We start from the raw sequence: 16,994 nt of genomic DNA, 5'->3' as shown, positions 1-16,994 counted from the left end.
TGAGACTACAGGCACATACCACCACGACCGACTACTTTTTGTAATTTTTTGTAGAGATGGGGGTCTCACTATGTTGTCCAGGCTGGTCTGGAACTCCTGGGCTCAAGCGATCCTCCTGCTTTGATCTCCCAATGTGCTGGGATTACAGGCATGAGCCACTGTGCCCAGCGGGCCTTAATGTTTTTTATGTTTGTAGAGACGGGGAATGGGGGAAGGGAGGTTTCGCTACGTTGCCCAGACTGGTCCTGAACTCCTGGCCCACAGAGATCCTCCCGCCGGGCCTCCCAAAGCGCGGGGATTGCAGGTGCGGACGGGGCCAGCGGACCCCCGGGCGGGAGAGGAGGGCGTGCCCGCGGGGGAGGGAGGGGGTGTGGCCCCAGGGGGGCGGGGCGGCGTGACGCGCGCGCCGCGGATCCCGGAAGCGGTGTCAGATGCTGGTGAGCCGGGCGGGCGGGCGCGGTGGCGGCGGGCGGCGGGGGGGACTTGTTGTTCTTCGTGAAGTCGGAGCCTGAGCGCCAGGCGGCGGCGGCCGAGGGGAGCGCGAGAGTGAGCGCCGGCGCGAGGACAGCGCGTGCCCGCGAGGAGCCGCCGCGCGCCCGCGCCCCCCGCGCGACGCCAGGTGAGAGGCGGTGGAGCAGCGGGGACCGGGCCGCGGCGGGGACGGTGACCAGGACGCGGGGCCGGGACCTCTTGGCCGCTGAGTCACGGCCGCCCGGGGGCGCGGGCCAAGGGTGGCGGGGTTGGGTGCGCAGGGCCCGAGACCCCCATGCGGTCCCCGACGCGGCCCGCGCACCTGCCCAGGTGGGCCCCGCCGCGCAGGCCCAGGGGGCTTCCCGGGGACGCGAGGCTCTCTGCCCTGCACGTGCCGCCTGGGCCATGCTTGCTGAGCCGGGGGCCCCGGGGCGTGGACCCCAGACCTGGGGGCACGGGGGTGCACGCGGGTCGGCGGCGCGCATTGTGCCCCCGCCTTCACACCTGCGGGGGGCGGGGCGGGCGCCACGTGCGGGCGGCGCGGGGAGGGCACGGGCGCGTGGACTCCCCTTCCGCCCCAGCGTGGCTTCCGCGTGCGGCCCCGGCCTGCCCCCCTCGCTTCCTCCCAGTGACGGGCGGCACTGCGGCCCAATGGTGGGGCCCACGCGTGCCCATGGACGGGGTGGGGGTAACCGGGTCTCCCCACAGGCAGGATCCTGGGACTGGTGTTGCTCTCAGCCGCCCACCTGCCAGGGTTGCTGGAAGGAAGGCCGTGGGGAGGCAGAAGGGGAGCAGGTGACAGGGGCCCCAGGGCGCGTCCCTTTGCTCACATGTGGGGCAGGGGCTCAGGCCTCTTCCCGCTCCCACTGCGTGGGTTCTTCTGTGCCTCTGTCAAGTTCAGGAAACTGGGTTATGTGCCCGTGACTATGTGTCTGTGTGTGACTGTGTGTGTGACTGTGTGTGTGTGTGTGTGTGTGTCTCTGTCTATGTGTCTGTGTTTGTACAGCCTCAAGATCCTGGGGTGGTGGGACGAGGCACCGCGGAGAAACCCAGAAAGCCAGGACCCCGCCTGGCCTTGGTCCTTGACCTGGGTCCCCCTGGGGCACAGCAGTGGCCCTGTGCTGCATTCTCACCCTCACTCGTGTGTGTCCATGTTCGCGGAGCCTCCCGTGTCCCTCTCCCCGTGTCCCGCGTCCCTGAGCATGCTGTTTCTTGCTTCTTAAGCGGCTCTTGTAGCTGAGGCAAAAACCAGATCCACTCACCATTCATTCACCAGGTGACCCACAGGCAGCCAGCCACTCTCTGGCCAGGTGCCTGGCCTTGGGAAGATCCTGGGACTCAAAACCCGCCCCCACCGCCGGACACCGTGGGCTAGGGGGTATCTCTGTGGTTCGGCTCCAGCACTGCCCTTCCCACCCCTCTGATTCTCCAGGGTGGGCTGCCAGGTCTCTACTGGCACTGAGGTTTCACTGTCACAGTGTGTTGTTGTCAGGGGGTCTCCAACACGGAGTGGGGTGCCCTGTGCAGCTTCTCCAAGCCCAGTGTCTTCAGGGACGTGGAGTATTGAAAGAGCTGTAGGCGGGGTCCGGAGAACATAGGTGGGCTGTGCAGGTGTCTGGGACACACCTATACCCTATTTGGGCGTCCAGTGCCATTTATGAGAACATCTCCCCTTCTTAGGTAACCCAGTAGGAATGTCTGAGTTTGACCTTGGGAGAGGGAGTCTGCTTTTTAAAACTAGACCTCTCATTATTCCAAAATAAGACATTTACTAAAGCAGAAAAACAAACCAGGCTTCTCCTGCCTTTTATCCTTGAACTGAGCCAGGGCTTTGAGGAGCTGGTTCCCTGCAGCGTTGATTCCCCAGGTGCTGGTAAACCCGGGAGCCAGCGTTTACCAAGGGTTGGGGCTGTCGGGGCGCCAGCCTCTGTATGCACCCGGGAGGCCGCTGTTAAGTGAGACCGTCTTCTGGGCCACTCCGCTGTCTACAAGGTGTGCGCTTTCACCCACGGGGCTCTGCGATGGCTGCGTTTGTTTACAGTCTCCGGCAAAGCTGTTTGCCACCCAGACTGAGAAGAAGTTGTGCCTGTTCCTGTCCCAGCTGTTTCTGAGTCTAAAGGTTTCTGGAGTGGACTTTCTGGGTTTCGGGTCCAGTCCACACGGGAAATGGAAATCTAGCCAGCTGGGAGAAGGCTCCGTGTGGCTGCCTCTCAACAGTAAACAGTGACTCACCGCTCCGTCCCCACCCTCCCTGCTCTCCGTGAATGGAAGATGCCTTTCCCCGCTATTTATTTTTGCTTTTTATAAGTCACAGACTCGTCATGTTTCCGCTTTCCTACAGTTTCAGGAAACTGGGAGTGTCGTCTTAAAATCATAGAGTTTTAGAGCAGGTACAAATGAACCTGAGCAGTCACACGCCCCGCCCCGACCCGACCGGCCGCTGTGGATGAGGAAACCCAGGCCGTGACGTCTGCTGGCCTGTCCTGAGGGCTGGTGGGGTCTGGTGTAGAACCTGCCTGCTTCTGCGCACTGCGCGTCGGGCATCCTGGGGAAGGTATTGGGGTGGAGACTGCCCTCTCCCTGCCCTCCTGTGCGGGGCCGGTTCATCGTGTACAGCGGGGGGCTTGTGTGGGGTGTAGGGAAGACATGCTCCCTGCTTGCAAGGAGCTCACCACACCACAGGGAGGTCCCCTGTCCCCAGAAGGATCTAGAACCAGGCCTTGGTAGAGGGTGCTTGCCTACATGAGGAGGAGGGCAGTGGGGACTGTTTCTGGAAGAAGCAGGGCTTGAGGGGGACAGGGGGCCACCTGCTCTCTGCAGATGGGGGTGGTCAGAAACCTGAAACGGCATTGGGGTGAGGGGGTCGGGGTTTGGGAGGAACCCCAAGACTTTTGACTGCCTGTGGGTTTGCGTGGAGGGCACCAGGATCAGGGTGAGGGCATTCCATTTGGCAAAGCTGTGGTCCACACAGGAGAAGCTGGAGGCCAGAGCCTGGGCAGATGCTGTGGGTTCGGGCGGGAGATACTTAAGGGCTGGGATCAAGTCTGGTTGGAGCGTGGACGAGGAAAAGAGAGAGAGGTGGGGGCAACTCCGATGAGTGATGCGGTTGGGGGCTGGGGGGCATCTGGGCCCCCCAGAATGCCCCTGGTTGGACTTGGAGGCTGGGAGCAGATTAAAGCCCCAGGGTGGCCGGGGAGAACAGGATGCTGACGGGGAGCTGGAATCCAAGGACAGGAGGATGGCGTGGTGGGAGCCAGGGCAGGGACTGGAGGGGGTGTGGTGTGTTCTGCAGTTTGCTCTGCTGCTGCAGCTGCCTGAGTCACCTCTGGATGTAGCGGAATGACACAGCTTCCTCAGGCTGCAAATGCAAGGTGACCAGACGTCCTCCAAGGCAGGCTGACAGTCGTGGCTTGCTGGAGGGCAGCCAGCCAGGGCCAGGCTGCCGGCTGGTGCGGGCTGGGCTGGGGGGTGCCAAGTGGGGTGCCTTCCGCATTTCCCGTGTCCGGGACAGCCGGACAGTGGGGGCCCTCATCCTCAGTAGGAAGGGTGTCTGGCTGGTCTCTGGGACCAGCCGGGCTGCAATTAGTCGGTTGACACCTGTTTGACAGGTGCCCACTAGGTACCAGTGCCACAGTGGCCCCACCTACCCTTGTGGCCCACTGTGGAGGGTGCCTGGCTTGGGGTCTCTGGCAGAAAGGCTCCTGGGAGAGGCAGGTACACCCTGCGCGGCCTCTGGTTTTGTGGATTGCACCTGTCGTGGGAGTCACTGGTGAGGGAGGGCGGGAGGGCGCTTGCTGCTATGCTGCTGGATCTCTAAACCTGAGTCTCGCACAGAACTCCCGTCCTCCGTTCCTGGTCTTCCCCCCACCCCTCCTCCCTCTCCCGCATCCCACATCCTCGGAGACCCGTGGAGAATAGAAGTGGAAAGGCCACTCCGTCTCGGTCAGACTGGCTGGGTGGCCGAGGGGGTAGGGCGTGGAGTCTGCGTTGTCATTCACCCCTTGGGAAGGAACAAGTGACCCATCCAGGGCCCCCATGCTGGCCTCGGAGAGCAAGCAGTGGCCCTGATGCGTCCTCTCATCTGGGAAGAATCAGAGCCCTGAAGCTGAAATCCCTGTTTCTCCACGGGCATCCACAGCCGGGACTGTTCAGAGGGGTCATCCAGCCATCAGCTGTTCAACTCACTTTTGTACTCTCTCTCTCTCTTTTTTTTTTTTTTTTTTTTTTTTTGAGATGGAGTCTTGCTCTGTCTCCCGGGCTGGAGTGCAATGGCCGGATCTCAGCTCACTGCAAGCTCCGCCTCCCAGGTTCACGCCATTCTCCTGCCTCAGCCTCCCGAGTAGCTGGGACTACAGGCGCCCGCCACCTCGCCTGGCTAGTTTTTTGTATTTTTTTAGTAGAGACGGAGTTTCACCGTGTTAGCCAGGATGGTCTCGATCTCCTGACCTCGTGATCCACCCGTCTCGGCCTCCCAAAGTGCTGGGATTACAGGCTTGAGCCACCGCGCCCGGCCTTTTTTTTTTTTTTTTTTTTTAAGAGACAGGGTCTTGCTCTGTCACTCAGGCTGTGGAGTGCAGTGGTGTGATCACAGCTCACTTCGCGGCTCAAGCAATCTTCCCACCTCAGCCTCCCGAGTAGTGGGGACCATAGGCATGTGCCATCACACCTGGCTATTTAAAAATTATGGTTTTTTTTTTTTTTTTTTTAGAGGTGGGGTCTTGCTATGTTGTCCAGGCTGGTCTAAAGCTACTGGGCTCAAGCATTCGGCCTCCGAAGGTGTTGAGATTACAGGCAAGAGCCACCGTGCCCAGTCACAACTTTAGAGAAACTGTTCCCTCTTGGACCCCAAAGCAGGTCCTTCTCAGCTTGTGCCAGCATAGCAAGAGATGCCAGGGCTGCCAACCTCCCACTGAGCAGGGCCAGACCCATGGGTGACCAGTGAGTATTGGCTGGGACTTCAAAAGTTAAAAATGGCTGGGCATGGTGGCCATGCCTGTAATCCCAGCACTTTGGGAGACTGAGGCAGGAGGATCCCTTGAGTCCAGGAGCTCGAGACCAGCCTGGGCAACAGGGTGAGACCCCCGTCTCTACAAAAAAGTTTAAAAGGCCAGGTGCGGTGGCTCAAGCCTGTAATCCCAGCACTTTGGGAGGCCGAGACAGGCGGATCACGAGATCAGGAGATTGAGACCATCCTGGCTAACAAGGTGAAACCCCATCTCTACTAAAAAATACAAAAAAAAAAAAAAACTAGCCGGGCGAGGTGGTGGGCGCCTGTAGTCCCAGCTACTCGGGAGGCTGAGGCAGGAGAATGGCGTGAACCCAGGAGGCGGAGCTTGCAGTGAGCTGAGATCCAGACACTGCACTCCAGCCTGGGCGACAGAGCGAGACTCCGTCTCAACAAGAAAAAAAAAAAAAAGTTTAAAATTCTCTGGGTGTAGTGGTGCCCACCTGTAGTCCAGCTGCTCGGGAAGCTGAGGCAGGAGGGTCGCTTGAGCTTAGGAGGCCTACAGTCAGCCAGGATGGCACCACTGCACTCCAGCCTGGGTGACATAGTGGGACCTTGTCTCTAAAATGAAAATTAAAAGGGAAAACATGATCCTCCAGAAGCTGAGATCGCTGCCTGGGGCTCAGCTGCTCCCGAAAGCACAGTTCTGGGCGGCTGACCCCGGCCTGCCTGCCCTGCCACCGGGAGCCCCAGGCTCTGGATCCTCACCCTCTGCAAGGTGCCTCCCTGGGCGGAGCTGCCCTGCCCTGCACTTTATGGAGCCCAGGCCCTCGGTCTGGATCCTGGAAGGGGGCGCCCGGCGTCCCGGCTTCGTCACTTATCCCCAGCTGCAGCCACAGGAGTTGCCTCCATCTGAGGCTGCTGGTGGTTCCTTTTCCTTGAGAGGAAATGATTCCCCCGCTGAGCCTTGTTTAGTTGTGCGTCACGTTGAGGTGTCTGGCCTTGGGTTGGAAACGCTACCTCTTCCATCAGAAAACCGGTCACCTAACAGCTGTTCCAAGTTACAGGTGGTGCCAGAGAACTTTGCTGCCCGGCGCTACTCCAGGGACAGTGGGGCGTGAACGCTGCAGCCTTACCTAGGTCGGCAGTTGGGGCCTCACAGCGGAAACTCAGACCAGACCTGGCCACCCAGGCCCCCCGCTGTGGTGCGGAACACTGCACTTCTCTGGCGACTCCACCAAAACTTGGAGGAGCTCAGGGGCGCCAGGTGCTTGTGCGTGGCGATGCTGGCATTTTGTTAGCTAGTGGGTGTGAGACAGAATGTGAGGGCGTCGTTCCTGGGGGGCTGCTGGAGGGGAGCTTGGCTGCAGTGCTGACCAGGTGCTGATGCGGTAGCCCCTGCCTTGGGTCTGGGGTAGCGGGAAGCCGGCGTCACGGGCGTCTCTGGGACCCCAGGCACGCTCTCCCCCCGGATGACACCCTAAGGCTGCGTCTCTGGTCCTGGGGAGGGAGCCATTTCTAAGTGTGCTCTGGGGTGGCCCTCGAGGCCGTGTGAGGTCGGACAGTTCACAGAACCCCGTTTAGGGCAGTTGTCATTTTTAGATCAGTTGCTTTACAAACTTTTTTTGCACATACAAAACTCTTCTCTGAATCTCCTTCCAAAAGCAAGCTGTCATCCTTCTTGCCTCTGATGTTTAGAGCGACTTTAGGTTAATGCTGCTTGGATTTATTTTGTGCATGGTAGGGAGAGGTAGGTGCCAGCACCATCCCATCCCATGCTGGGTACCTGAGAGAAGCTTTGCCACTTGGCTGGGCTGCTGTTTCGCCTCTCGGGGGGCACATGGATGGTCCAGGCTTCCTTGGCAGAGCAGAGTCGTGACCTGCCCAAGGAAGTAGGGGGCACACTTGTGAGCGTGGGGGCCGCCCGGGACCCCAGCTTCCCCCAGGTCTCTGGTTCCTCGGAGGGCCCCAGTGCAGGTGTCCCTGGAAGGACTGGGGTTTTGAGATGGGCACAGGCGTGCTCCAGCAGCCCTGGCGACCTTGACCTTGTGGAATTAGTCAGCTGCCCTCCTGGGTCGCCCCCGGCTACCGTACGCCTCCATGACATCACAAGGCATCGCGGGAGGCATCTTTTTAGTGGAAAGATCCCCACGCTGAACTCTGCCCCTGGCACCCCGCACGTCACCGTGGCTCCGGCCAGACAGCCCTGTCCCCCGGACCTTCCTTTTCTGCCCAGCTGTGCTGCCATGGTGGGCAGTGGGCCTGGGGGCCGGGGAGCGGGTCCTTGCTGGGTGGGAGGCCCGGGTGTGTGGGAATGCGCGCGCGGCTCTGTAAACATCTGGTGACTCACCGCATAGCTATGTCGTGGCCGGCCTGTGCACTGACGTGCTCACGGTGGAGCTGGAAGCAGTGCCCGCGGCCCCTCCCTCTGACATGGAAAAGTTTCTCATGGTGCTTCCAGCCGCCGGCATTTGCAGGTCCCCACGGTGGCGGAGGCAGCTGGGCCCCGGCCTCTCCACTGTCACCCTTGCTCCAGGGCGGGGTGCAGAGGAGCCTGGAACCCACCTGGCCTTCCCCGGGACCGGCTGGTGCCATCCTGTGCCGTCTACATTAGCGCCCTGAGAGCAGCCGGCCTTGGCAGGGGCAGCGGACCCGGCAGCCTGGCGCAGGACCCTGTCTCACCTGTGCGGCCCTCTGGTTGTGGGGGTGGGTGGGTTGTGGGGGGGGTGCCCCCCTCGGAGGCAGGGCTGGAGGGTGGAGGGATTTGGGCCGAGGGCTCCCTGGCCCAGGGTGTGGGGAGGGTCCTGGGCCGGCAGGGAGGGCGGGATGGGGTCACCCGCCCCGTGGTGCCCATGTCCAGTGGAGGTGCTGACCAAGGACACCCCCACCGCCTTGGGCTGCTCTGATGTTCCTGCGGGAACCCGTGTCTGGTATTTGGGGCATGGGAGTGGGTTGCTGTGGACCGGTCCTGCGAGCTTCCTGGCGCCTTCCGCCCGCCCATCCCGGCCGCTGGGTACAAATGGGTTTGTTGACTGCCTGCCGGTCTCGTGATGTCTGCGCAGACTGACCTGAAGTCAGGATCGCGTTTGGGCTTCTCGGTTTCCATGACGACCGTGGGGGCTGGCTCGGTCCCAAGGTCGCCATGGCAACTATCGGAGGGCTCATGCCGGGGATGCTTTGGCTGGGTTTTTCATGAATGATTAGAATGTGTGACACAATGCAGACGTGAGGACGGCGGGGGCGGCGGCGGGGACGACTCCCGCCAGACGGTCGAACGCTCGGCAGGGCGGCGGCTCCCCCACCTCCCTGGTCTCTGACTGCGGCCCCCGGACCTGCCGCCCCTCAGGAACCCCACACCCCCTTGGGCTGCAGGGTCCTCACTCAGGGGCAGCTGAGTTGGAGGTGGTGATGTCACAGCTGCAGCGGCCCGGGCTGTGGTAGGTGTCCCGTGGCCTGTGGGGAGGGCGGGGTGGGAGGGCGGCTGGGGCTCCACCCAGGCCCACCATGGGGGAAGCTGGTGATGGCAGGGGCTCCCCAGAGGCCCCCTCTCGGGGATCCAGGCTGGGTCCAGAGCACTGGAGCCTTTGCAAGGGTAGGGTCGCTGTCCAGCGGGGCCCCACACTCCTCGGGGCCAACGCAGCTGCCTTGTGGGAGGGCGGTTTCGCTACCAATCGGTTTGGTCCTTGGGACGGAGCACCTTGTGCTGTGCAGGTGCAGACGTCTTCTCTGACCTCAGGGAGAGTCAGAACAGGAAGCAGCCGCTGCTGGTGCCTGCTGGTCACCCTATAGCGCCGGCAGCTGCAGCCCAGGTCTTCAGGGCAGCAGGGGGCTGCACCTGGCTGCCAGGCCCTGGGGTGGGGGTCCCAGCTGCTCTGTGGACTGTGCTAGAGTGTGAGGTGCAGCCAGACCTCCCCCTGGACCCTCGGGCAGAGGCAGAGCCCGGGCCAGGATGCCCCACCCCTTGGGAAGCCCCCCAGGACGGGCTGGGCCGGGACAGTGCCCCATCTTGTTTTCAGGGTGCTGTGACCATCCACCCCAGGCTGAGGAACGTCCCTGCATGGGAGGTGGCCGTCCCTTACGGCGCTGCTGGCCCTGACCTGCGCCGGCTTCTCTGCTTGCCCGTGTTTTCCAGCTACGAGTTCCAGGGAGCTCTGTCCTGGTGACTGTGCCCAGGTTATGACGACTAATCCCAAACCGAACAAGACATTAAAGGTAAGGCTGGCTCCAGGCTGGCCCCGTCTCAAGCACAGGTGTGGGAAAGGCGCCCCCAGCCCAATAGCCTCTGCTTTCCCAGGGCCGTCCTGAGCCTGTGATGGGGGCCTCCCTGTTGGCAGGAGGAGGGGGCTGCTGTGGCCGGGGCATGTTCACAGGAGAGATGGGGCCAGGATCAGGGACTGTGGTTCTAGGAGATGACTCCCAGGCTCAGGGTGTGGCAGGGTCTGTCTGCCTGGGCTGTGTGTCCGCCGGGCGCTACTGCATGAGCTCATCCCCTGACTCCAGGCGTGGGCAGAGTGGCCTCTGGTGAATGGGATGCTCCAGCTCCTAGGGCCTGGGCCCACCTGTGCCTGGCGCTTGCTGCCTCTGCCATGGGGCATGCCTGTGGGCCGGCTCAGTCCCAGCAGCAGGACCCATGTGCTCCAGGTCCTCGTGGGCTCTGAGGCTGTCGATAACCAGGAGTGACCGATGTCACTGCTGGCTTCTTCTGTTCAGAAAGGGTCCTGTGGGGCCACAGCCGTCACGTGGGCTGCCTGCGTGCATGGTGTCCTGCTGGTGTCCTGCGGTCCCTGGTGCGGACGGCAAAGGCCAGCCCTGAGAGAGCACGGGCATGCAGGGGCACTGCTGGGTCCCTGTCCACCCCCGTGCTGGTCCCAGGCAGATACCCCACGTTCTCCTGCTGCTGACCCTGTGCTGTGGCCCCCCAGGTCAAGAAGGAGGCGGGCGAGAACGCTCCGGTGCTCAGCGACGATGAGCTGGTGTCCATGTCGGTGCGGGAGCTGAACCAGCACCTGCGGGGTCTCACCAAGGAGGAGGTCACCCGCCTGAAGCAGCGTCGGCGCACGCTCAAGAACCGTGGCTACGCGGCCAGCTGCCGCATCAAGCGGGTGACGCAGAAGGAGGAGCTGGAGCGGCAGCGCGTGGAGCTGCAGCAGGAGGTGGAGAAGCTGGCGCGCGAGAACAGCAGCATGCGGCTGGAGCTGGACGCCCTGCGCTCCAAGTACGAGGCGCTGCAGACCTTCGCGCGCACCGTGGCCCGGGGACCCGTGGCACCCTCCAAGGTGGCCACCACCAGCGTCATCACCATCGTCAAGTCCGCTGAGCTCTCCTCCACCTCCGTGCCCTTCTCGGCCACATCCTAGTGCCGGCTGGGGGCGGGGAGCGGCGGGCAGGCAGGCGGGGGCGCGCCCCTCGTACCTGTCACTGGGACGCAGACTCTCGACATCTGAGTCCAAGTGCAGGCCCCTCGGGCGCAAGCAACTCACACCAGGATGAGACTGTGGTGCAGGGTGAAGAGTGGGCTCCCGTGGGCGCAGAGCTGCATGCCGGTCCACACACACACTCACGCCCGCCCCCTGCTCCCCGCAGGATGCGTCTGTGTGTGGGAATTGGCATCTTGCACCCGTGGGAGTCGGGACGTATAACGGAAAGGCCATCGGGAAGTTCCGCCATCCCCTGCGGGGGCTGCCAGAAGACACGGCCCCAGGAGTCAGGCCCCTGTGGTCAGGTCAGCGTGGGGCTTGTTTTCCACTCCAGCTGGGAGCAGCCTTCGACACCTGTCCCGTTGTGTCCTCCCAGCTGGTGCGGGAGCCCCTCGCTGCCCTGACGGACTCCGCAGACCCCGGGGAGGAGCATGGATGGTGCGTCGGCAGCTCCGTCCTTCCAGCTGTCCTGTTGCAGTTGCCCGTGACCCACGTCTGCCTTAGCAGGGGCTTGTGCAAGTGGGCAGGGTGTGGGAGGCCGCTTGCGTGGGGTGGTCTGTGTGCACGCGTGTGTGTGCAGGCCCGCCTGCCATCGCAGCACCAGGGCTGAGGGGGCAGGTGTTCACTGGGGGTGGGCCTGTGGGCATGCGTAGCTGAGAGAGTGGCTCATATGTCATGAGGTCTCCCCTGTGCTCTGCTGACCCGAGGAGGTCATGCAGCACAGCACAGAAGCCCCACCCACGGGAGCCGGCCCCTGAGACACCGACCCCGCAGGCTATCCTGGACCTCAGCGGACACGGACAGGAGCATCCCATCATTTGATGGTGAGCAGGACTCAGGCTGTGTCCTGGAGCTGCTTCTCGCCAGCTGTGGTCAGTGCAGGGGAAACGAGGAGGTCTTTTGGGGGCCTAGAGGGGAAGGGCCGCTGCAGTCTAGGGAGAGGGTTTGCAGCCTGGGGGACGTTGGTAGATGTGGATGTGGAGGTGGGAGGGAGAGGACGTTGCGTTGGGTGGCGGGAGGAGGCGGGAGCCGTGTGTGAGAGCTGGTGGAAAGGCTTGAGGGGCAGGACCAGGATGCAGCTGGCTTATACAAGAGCTCAGGAGTGAGGCTGGTACTCCGGAGGGCGTGGTGGGCGGGGAGGCGGCAGGCACCAGGCCAGGAGAGCCTCGTGGAGGTGGCTCTCACGTGCACACCCCCAGGAGCACAGCCACGGGCTGCAGGTGTGGCCTTGGCACTCAGTCCTCACCCGGAGCCTTCACCTGTTCCTCCTTTCCCGAGCACCAAGGCACTGGTGGGCTTGGCACTCCACCTTGGGCTTCCTTTTCCTGGAGTGCCACCTTGAGGGTCCCTGCTGTGACTGGGGTATCTGCAGCGGGGGTCACAGAGCACCTGCCTGGGGGAGTTGGCGGAATGTGAGCCGCTGGCCGGGGGCCGCCACCTAGGACATGCAAGGTGGTGCCTGGGGCCCCAGCTCCCTCTCGGCTGCCCCTGCCCACCCAGTAACACTCCCACTGGCTGCAGAGCCCAGGCCGATGCCAGCCACGCTGGGAGGGCGGAGGACAGACAGCCCCGGGGCGGCGACTTGGTTCTGTGTCTACTGTTAGAAGTGAGTGGGAAGCTGCAGGCCCGCCAGGACCACTGGGTCCCTGTGGAGCATAGGCCTGCGTGTTCCCAAACAGCCGTTGCCCCCGTGGCCGTGGTAGGTAATCCATATTGGATGTCATAAGGACCAGGGGGATATTTAAAGAGAGAAACAGAAACTATATAGAGATATAAAATTATATTCACAGTTTATCTACAGATTTTTCGTAACAATCTTTCTTTTCCAGTTTGATACTGTAAATCTATCAGAGCAGAGCTTGGGGGCACGGGCACAGGTGGGAGTTGGGAGCAAACCAGAGGCCCGGGCTGCCCACCGTCCCCCTCACCACGGACTGCACCAGGCCGCTGGGCCCCCACAGGACAGGCCACAGCGGGTGGCCGGTTCTGTCCCATCTTGGGGTTCTTGGTGTCCACGTCTTGTGGGCCGTGGGCGACCACCTGCCCTCGGCCTGTGGTGCTTTGCTGGAGAGGGGACTCCCCGGCCCCCAGGGTGGACGGAGCCGCTGTCACCGCCCAGAGCCGGGCCGGGGAAGCATGGTGCGTTCTGCTTTTCCTTTCGGATCGTTGAAATTTCATTGTCATGATTTAATATATGGATTTTTTTATTTAAAAAAAGACGAAGGCCTCTTTGCCGCGTGGGTTTGTTTTCTGTCTCCGTGCCTCCGGCTTCCCAAAGAGATCCAGGTCTTTGCGTTTCCAGGGCGTGGGGACCCCTGCCCCCCACGCCCCCACACCGCCTCACCCTGGCCTCTGTGCTACTTGGCAGTTCTATTTCAATATTTATTTTTGTGCTGCTTTTTATCATGATATAAATTATTGAGAACAGATCACATGTGGGCCCGTGTCTGGCCGCCGCCACCCTGCCCCGTCCCTGCGGCCACCACCTAATTTATTGCCGTGCGTCCTGCTGCTGTGACCGCTTTTGTACCTTTGCAATAAAGAATTTTCTGGTTTCAGACCCTTTCGTTGTGCAGTTGGTGCTTTCGGCTGGGGCTTTTTTGGGCCAAGAACCACACACCTCCCCCATCCCAGGGGACCCCGCCTGTCCCTCACCAGGGTCAGGATCTGGGCACCACGTGTAAGTGGCTTTCCTAGACTGCCGGCCCGTGACGGTGATGCTGGGACAGCCGCGGGGGAGGTGCTGGTCAGGTGGCCACGTCCCGGGCTCAGTCTCCGAGGGTCAGGCCGCAGTCCTGAGTGTCGCCATCTGCCCCACCCACAGCCCCCTGTTGACGCAGCCTCTCCCAGTGGAAGGAGCAGAGAGCACCATGGCTGTCAGCGTCCCCCTTTCCCGGGAGATCCCTCACCCAGCTTTGCTGGACTCTCAAGAGGAGCCTGCAGGAAGCCGTGAGCAAGACAGGGTCTGCCTGGGAGCAGAGAGTAAAGCGCCCCTGCACAGTGGCTGGAAGCCTGTGGACTCCTCCAAAAAGCCAAGGGCCTGCCCACATGCCGTCCCCATTCCGCCTGGCCTTCTGGGAGAGCAGCCCTGGCCCACCCGGCCCCATTTTTGGGACTGAGCTGACCGAGGTGTGAACGCCGTTCAGTGCTGGACCACGCAGGGTGAAATCCCAGCTGGATTTTTTCGAGATAGGATCTTGCTCTGTCACCCAGGCTGGAGTGCAAGGGCATGATCACAGCTCACTGCAGCCTCGACCTCCCAGGCTCAAGCAATCCTCCCATCTCAGCCTCCTGAGCAGCTGGGACCGCCGGCACGCACCACCACGCCCAGCTAATTTTTGTATTTTTTTTGGAGAGAGGGTGTTTTACCATGTTGCCCAGGCTGGTCTCGGACTCCTGGGCTCAAGCAATCCACTCACCTTGGCCTCCCCAAGTGCTGGAATTACAGGCATGAGCCACTACACATGATCATAATCCCACCTCTCAGCATCTGTATGGCCTGGGGCCAGTTCCCTCCTTCCCAGCCTTGCTTCCTGTGAGGTGGGCGTGGAGGTGACTGCAGCAGCTGGCGCGTGCTGCAGTGAGGGTTGAATCTGTTCTGGGGGTGCGGCAGCCTGAGCTTGTCACTAGCAATGGCAGGGATGGCACTTTCCCCAGCTAACTCAGACCTCCCCTGTGGCCCACCCTGCGGCTCTGGGCCCAGCCTGCTCCTCCTGGAGGAGCTGGTGGGTGTGAGTTGGGGGCACAGAGCCCCAGCCCCGTGTGGGGCTCCTGGAGGCCATGGACAGACAGGGAAGCTGTGAAAGGAGAGCCGCCCTGCCCAGCCTGCACCCGGGCCAGGCCAGGGCCACCAGGGCTTCCACCCTTTCTTGTGGATGCTGGGGATTTTCAGCTGGACCATCTCCCAGACGAAGACACTGAGGCAGGAGAGGTTAGAGAGGTTGGCGGGGGCACTGGGCCAAGACACGCAGCTCCTGCCTGCCTCAAGGCCCACTCCTCTGTCGGGGCCTGTCACCGGGAAACCCCTTTTTCTGCAGCGATGGTGACACTGGAACCACGCTGATCTCTGTCCTTCCCCGTCTCATGAGCCCACACTCCCTGTCGAGGCAGGTTGAGCCCCGGCCTGGACCGCCCCATGCTGCCTTCCGTTCACGCAAAGCGGGCTCAGCCCTCAGGGCTTTACTTCGAGTTGTGTTGGAAAGAAGCAGAGCAGCCTCACCCGCGGGCAGAGGCGTCTGTGAGGCTCAGGAGGCAGCGGGGAGAGAGGGCCTCTGTGGAGTCGGCTCCTGGTGTCCGAGTCCCTGCTCTGTGACCCCAGCCTCACCCACAGGCAGAGGCGTCTGTGAGGCTCAGGAGGCAGGGGGCAGAGAGGGCCTCCGTGGAGCCGGCTGCTGGTGTCCAAGTCCCTGCTCTGTGACCCCTGACAACTTGCTCCATCTCTCTGGGCTCGGTCGCCGTCCCAGCTGGTATGAGCGCTGATCGTGTCAGTTTCCTGGCACAGTCCTTGGCTGGTCTGAGTGGGAATTTGGCGGAAACTGACTTCTCCCCTGTCCTAAAGCGCAGGCCTGACGGGCTGCTGACATAGGAACTCAGCCCCCAACACCTCAGCCTCTGCTGCCCGGAGCCCACATGGTGTCTGGGTCTCCAGAAGGGGAGCCCTGGACCACGCACCCTCCCAACACAGATTTCAGCAACTCGATCTCTAATGAGGTGGCCTTCCCCAGGGCAAGGGCAGAGCAAGCCTACCGTCTGGCCAGTGCCCCCAGCCTCCAGAAACTGCCCCTCGGCAATAGGTCCCCGGGGAGCACCGCGCCCCCACCTGCTGACAGGGGGCTGCCTGGTGGGTCTCTCCCTGTGGGGGTCCAATAAGGCAGGTGGGCGTCTTTGCAGCCATGCAGGGAGGAGCTCGGCCTATCAGGCAGCCCGGCTGGGCCCTGCAGACCCACTGACCTTGGATCCCCATGTCCCCAGCCCAGGAAGCAAGAGGCTGGGAGGGAGCCGGCCCTCTGTTACCTGGACCCCACTGGTCCATGCCCACCTTGCTGAGTCTCTCAGAGACTACAGGTCCTGCTGTTCCCGGTGGCCGTGGCCATGGGTGGGGGCAGCACAGGTGGGAGCCGCGGTCCCCGGGTGGTGCCCACTGGGCCTTCCTGTCTGCTCTCCATGTCCAGTGCCTGAGCCCCCCAGGCCTTGCCCACTTCTGCTGCCCCTGCCCCAGCCCCCACCCAACCTGTGCTGCGGGCCCCAGACACACAGAACTGACTGCCACCTGCAAGCCAGGTCACTGCACTGTCCCCTGAGGGGCCCTGGGCCTGGGGGGTGCCCTGCAGTGACACCCCTCGCCCTGGACCAGCTGTGTGTCCTTCCAGAAGCCCCCTTAGTTCCTGGGCGGCTGTTGTTCTCGCCGCCGGGATTTCCAAGGCCTCTCGGTCACCTCCAGCTTCCTGAGGGCAGGACACGTGTCTGAACTTGGCTCCTCAAACCCAGGGCCCCACCTGGCACGTGGAGGAAGAAGAGAAGGGGAGGAGGCAGGTGCCCAGGCGGGAGCCCCCTCTGTGCCCCCCGGGAGTGCCCCCCCAGGTACTCAGGGCCCTGCTCTCACGGCCTTGTCCCCTCGCCATGAGTGGGGCTGGCACAAGGCCCGTTCTGGAGGAAACAGAGGCTCCCAGGAGAAAGGTGGCGGCTGTGATCTCACAGCCCAGGCTCTGCCCTGCACTGCCCTGGGCCATGGGTCTGCCCACCCCAGACAGGTGGGACCCCTTTCCCGCATGCAGACTCGGTGACCCCCACCGCGTCCCGCTCCTCAGGCTCAGGCCCTGTGGGAACAGAAGCCAAGACGCAGTAGAAAATCCAAGGTGTTTAGGCCGGGCGCGGTGGCTCACGCCTGTAATCCCAGCACTTCGGGAGGCCGAGGCAGGCGGATCACGAGGTCAGGAGATCGAGACCATCCTGGCTAACACGGTGAAACCCCGTCTCTACTAAAAAATACAAAAACCTAGCCGGACGAGGTGGCGGGTGCCTGTAATCCCAGCTACTCGGGAGGCTGAGGCAGGAGAATGGCGTGAACCCGGGAGGCGGAGCTTGCCATGAGCCGAGATCGCGCCACTGCACTCCAGCCTGGGCCACAGAGCAAGACTCTGTCTCAAAAAAAAAAAAAAGAA

At 62.5% G+C, this 16,994-nt stretch overlaps 1 protein-coding gene and 2 pseudogenes across 5 annotated transcripts; 2 read left to right on the top strand and 1 right to left on the bottom strand.

Moving 5' to 3' along the window:
• Positions 1-414: 414 nt before the first annotated feature.
• Positions 415-13,393, top strand: MAFK (MAF bZIP transcription factor K). Of its 4 annotated transcripts, none has more exons than XM_033194655.1 (3): positions 415-619; positions 9,549-9,628; positions 10,339-13,393. In XM_033194655.1, exons 2-3 carry the CDS (start codon positions 9,593-9,595, stop codon positions 10,771-10,773), a joined length of 471 nt encoding a protein of 156 aa, XP_033050546.1. In that variant the 5' UTR covers positions 415-619; positions 9,549-9,592; the 3' UTR covers positions 10,774-13,393. The 4 variants fall into 4 exon arrangements, with proteins under 4 accessions (XP_033050546.1, XP_033050544.1, XP_033050545.1 ...); XM_033194653.1 differs by having other exon boundaries at positions 9,433-9,628; XM_033194654.1 differs by lacking the exon at positions 415-619 and adding an exon at positions 8,200-8,853.
• Positions 3,791-4,508, bottom strand: LOC117072196 (annotated as a pseudogene).
• LOC117072195 lies at positions 11,001-13,393 on the top strand (annotated as a pseudogene). The gene is made up of 2 exons (XR_004432725.1): positions 11,001-11,138; positions 11,338-13,393. The product of XR_004432725.1 is annotated as an uncharacterized LOC117072195 (transcript).
• Positions 13,394-16,994: the final 3,601 nt, after the last annotated feature.

Source organism: Trachypithecus francoisi, unplaced genomic scaffold (assembly GCF_009764315.1).
Source record: "Trachypithecus francoisi isolate TF-2019V2 unplaced genomic scaffold, Tfra_2.0 Lachesis_group4, whole genome shotgun sequence".
In the NCBI taxonomy this organism is placed as follows: domain Eukaryota; kingdom Metazoa; phylum Chordata; class Mammalia; order Primates; family Cercopithecidae; genus Trachypithecus; species Trachypithecus francoisi.
Note: the sequence above shows the minus strand (reverse complement) of the source record. Positions and strands in the feature narration are given on the sequence as shown.

Bases quoted from the DNA above. Each gene is read 5' to 3' on its own strand.
- MAFK (XM_033194655.1), top strand. From the start codon at position 9,593: ATGACGACTAATCCCAAACCGAACAAGACATTAAAG. The intron at 9,629-10,338 runs GTAAGGCTGGCT...GTGGCCCCCCAG, and splicing joins AACCGAACAAGACATTAAAG to GTCAAGAAGGAGGCGGGCGA.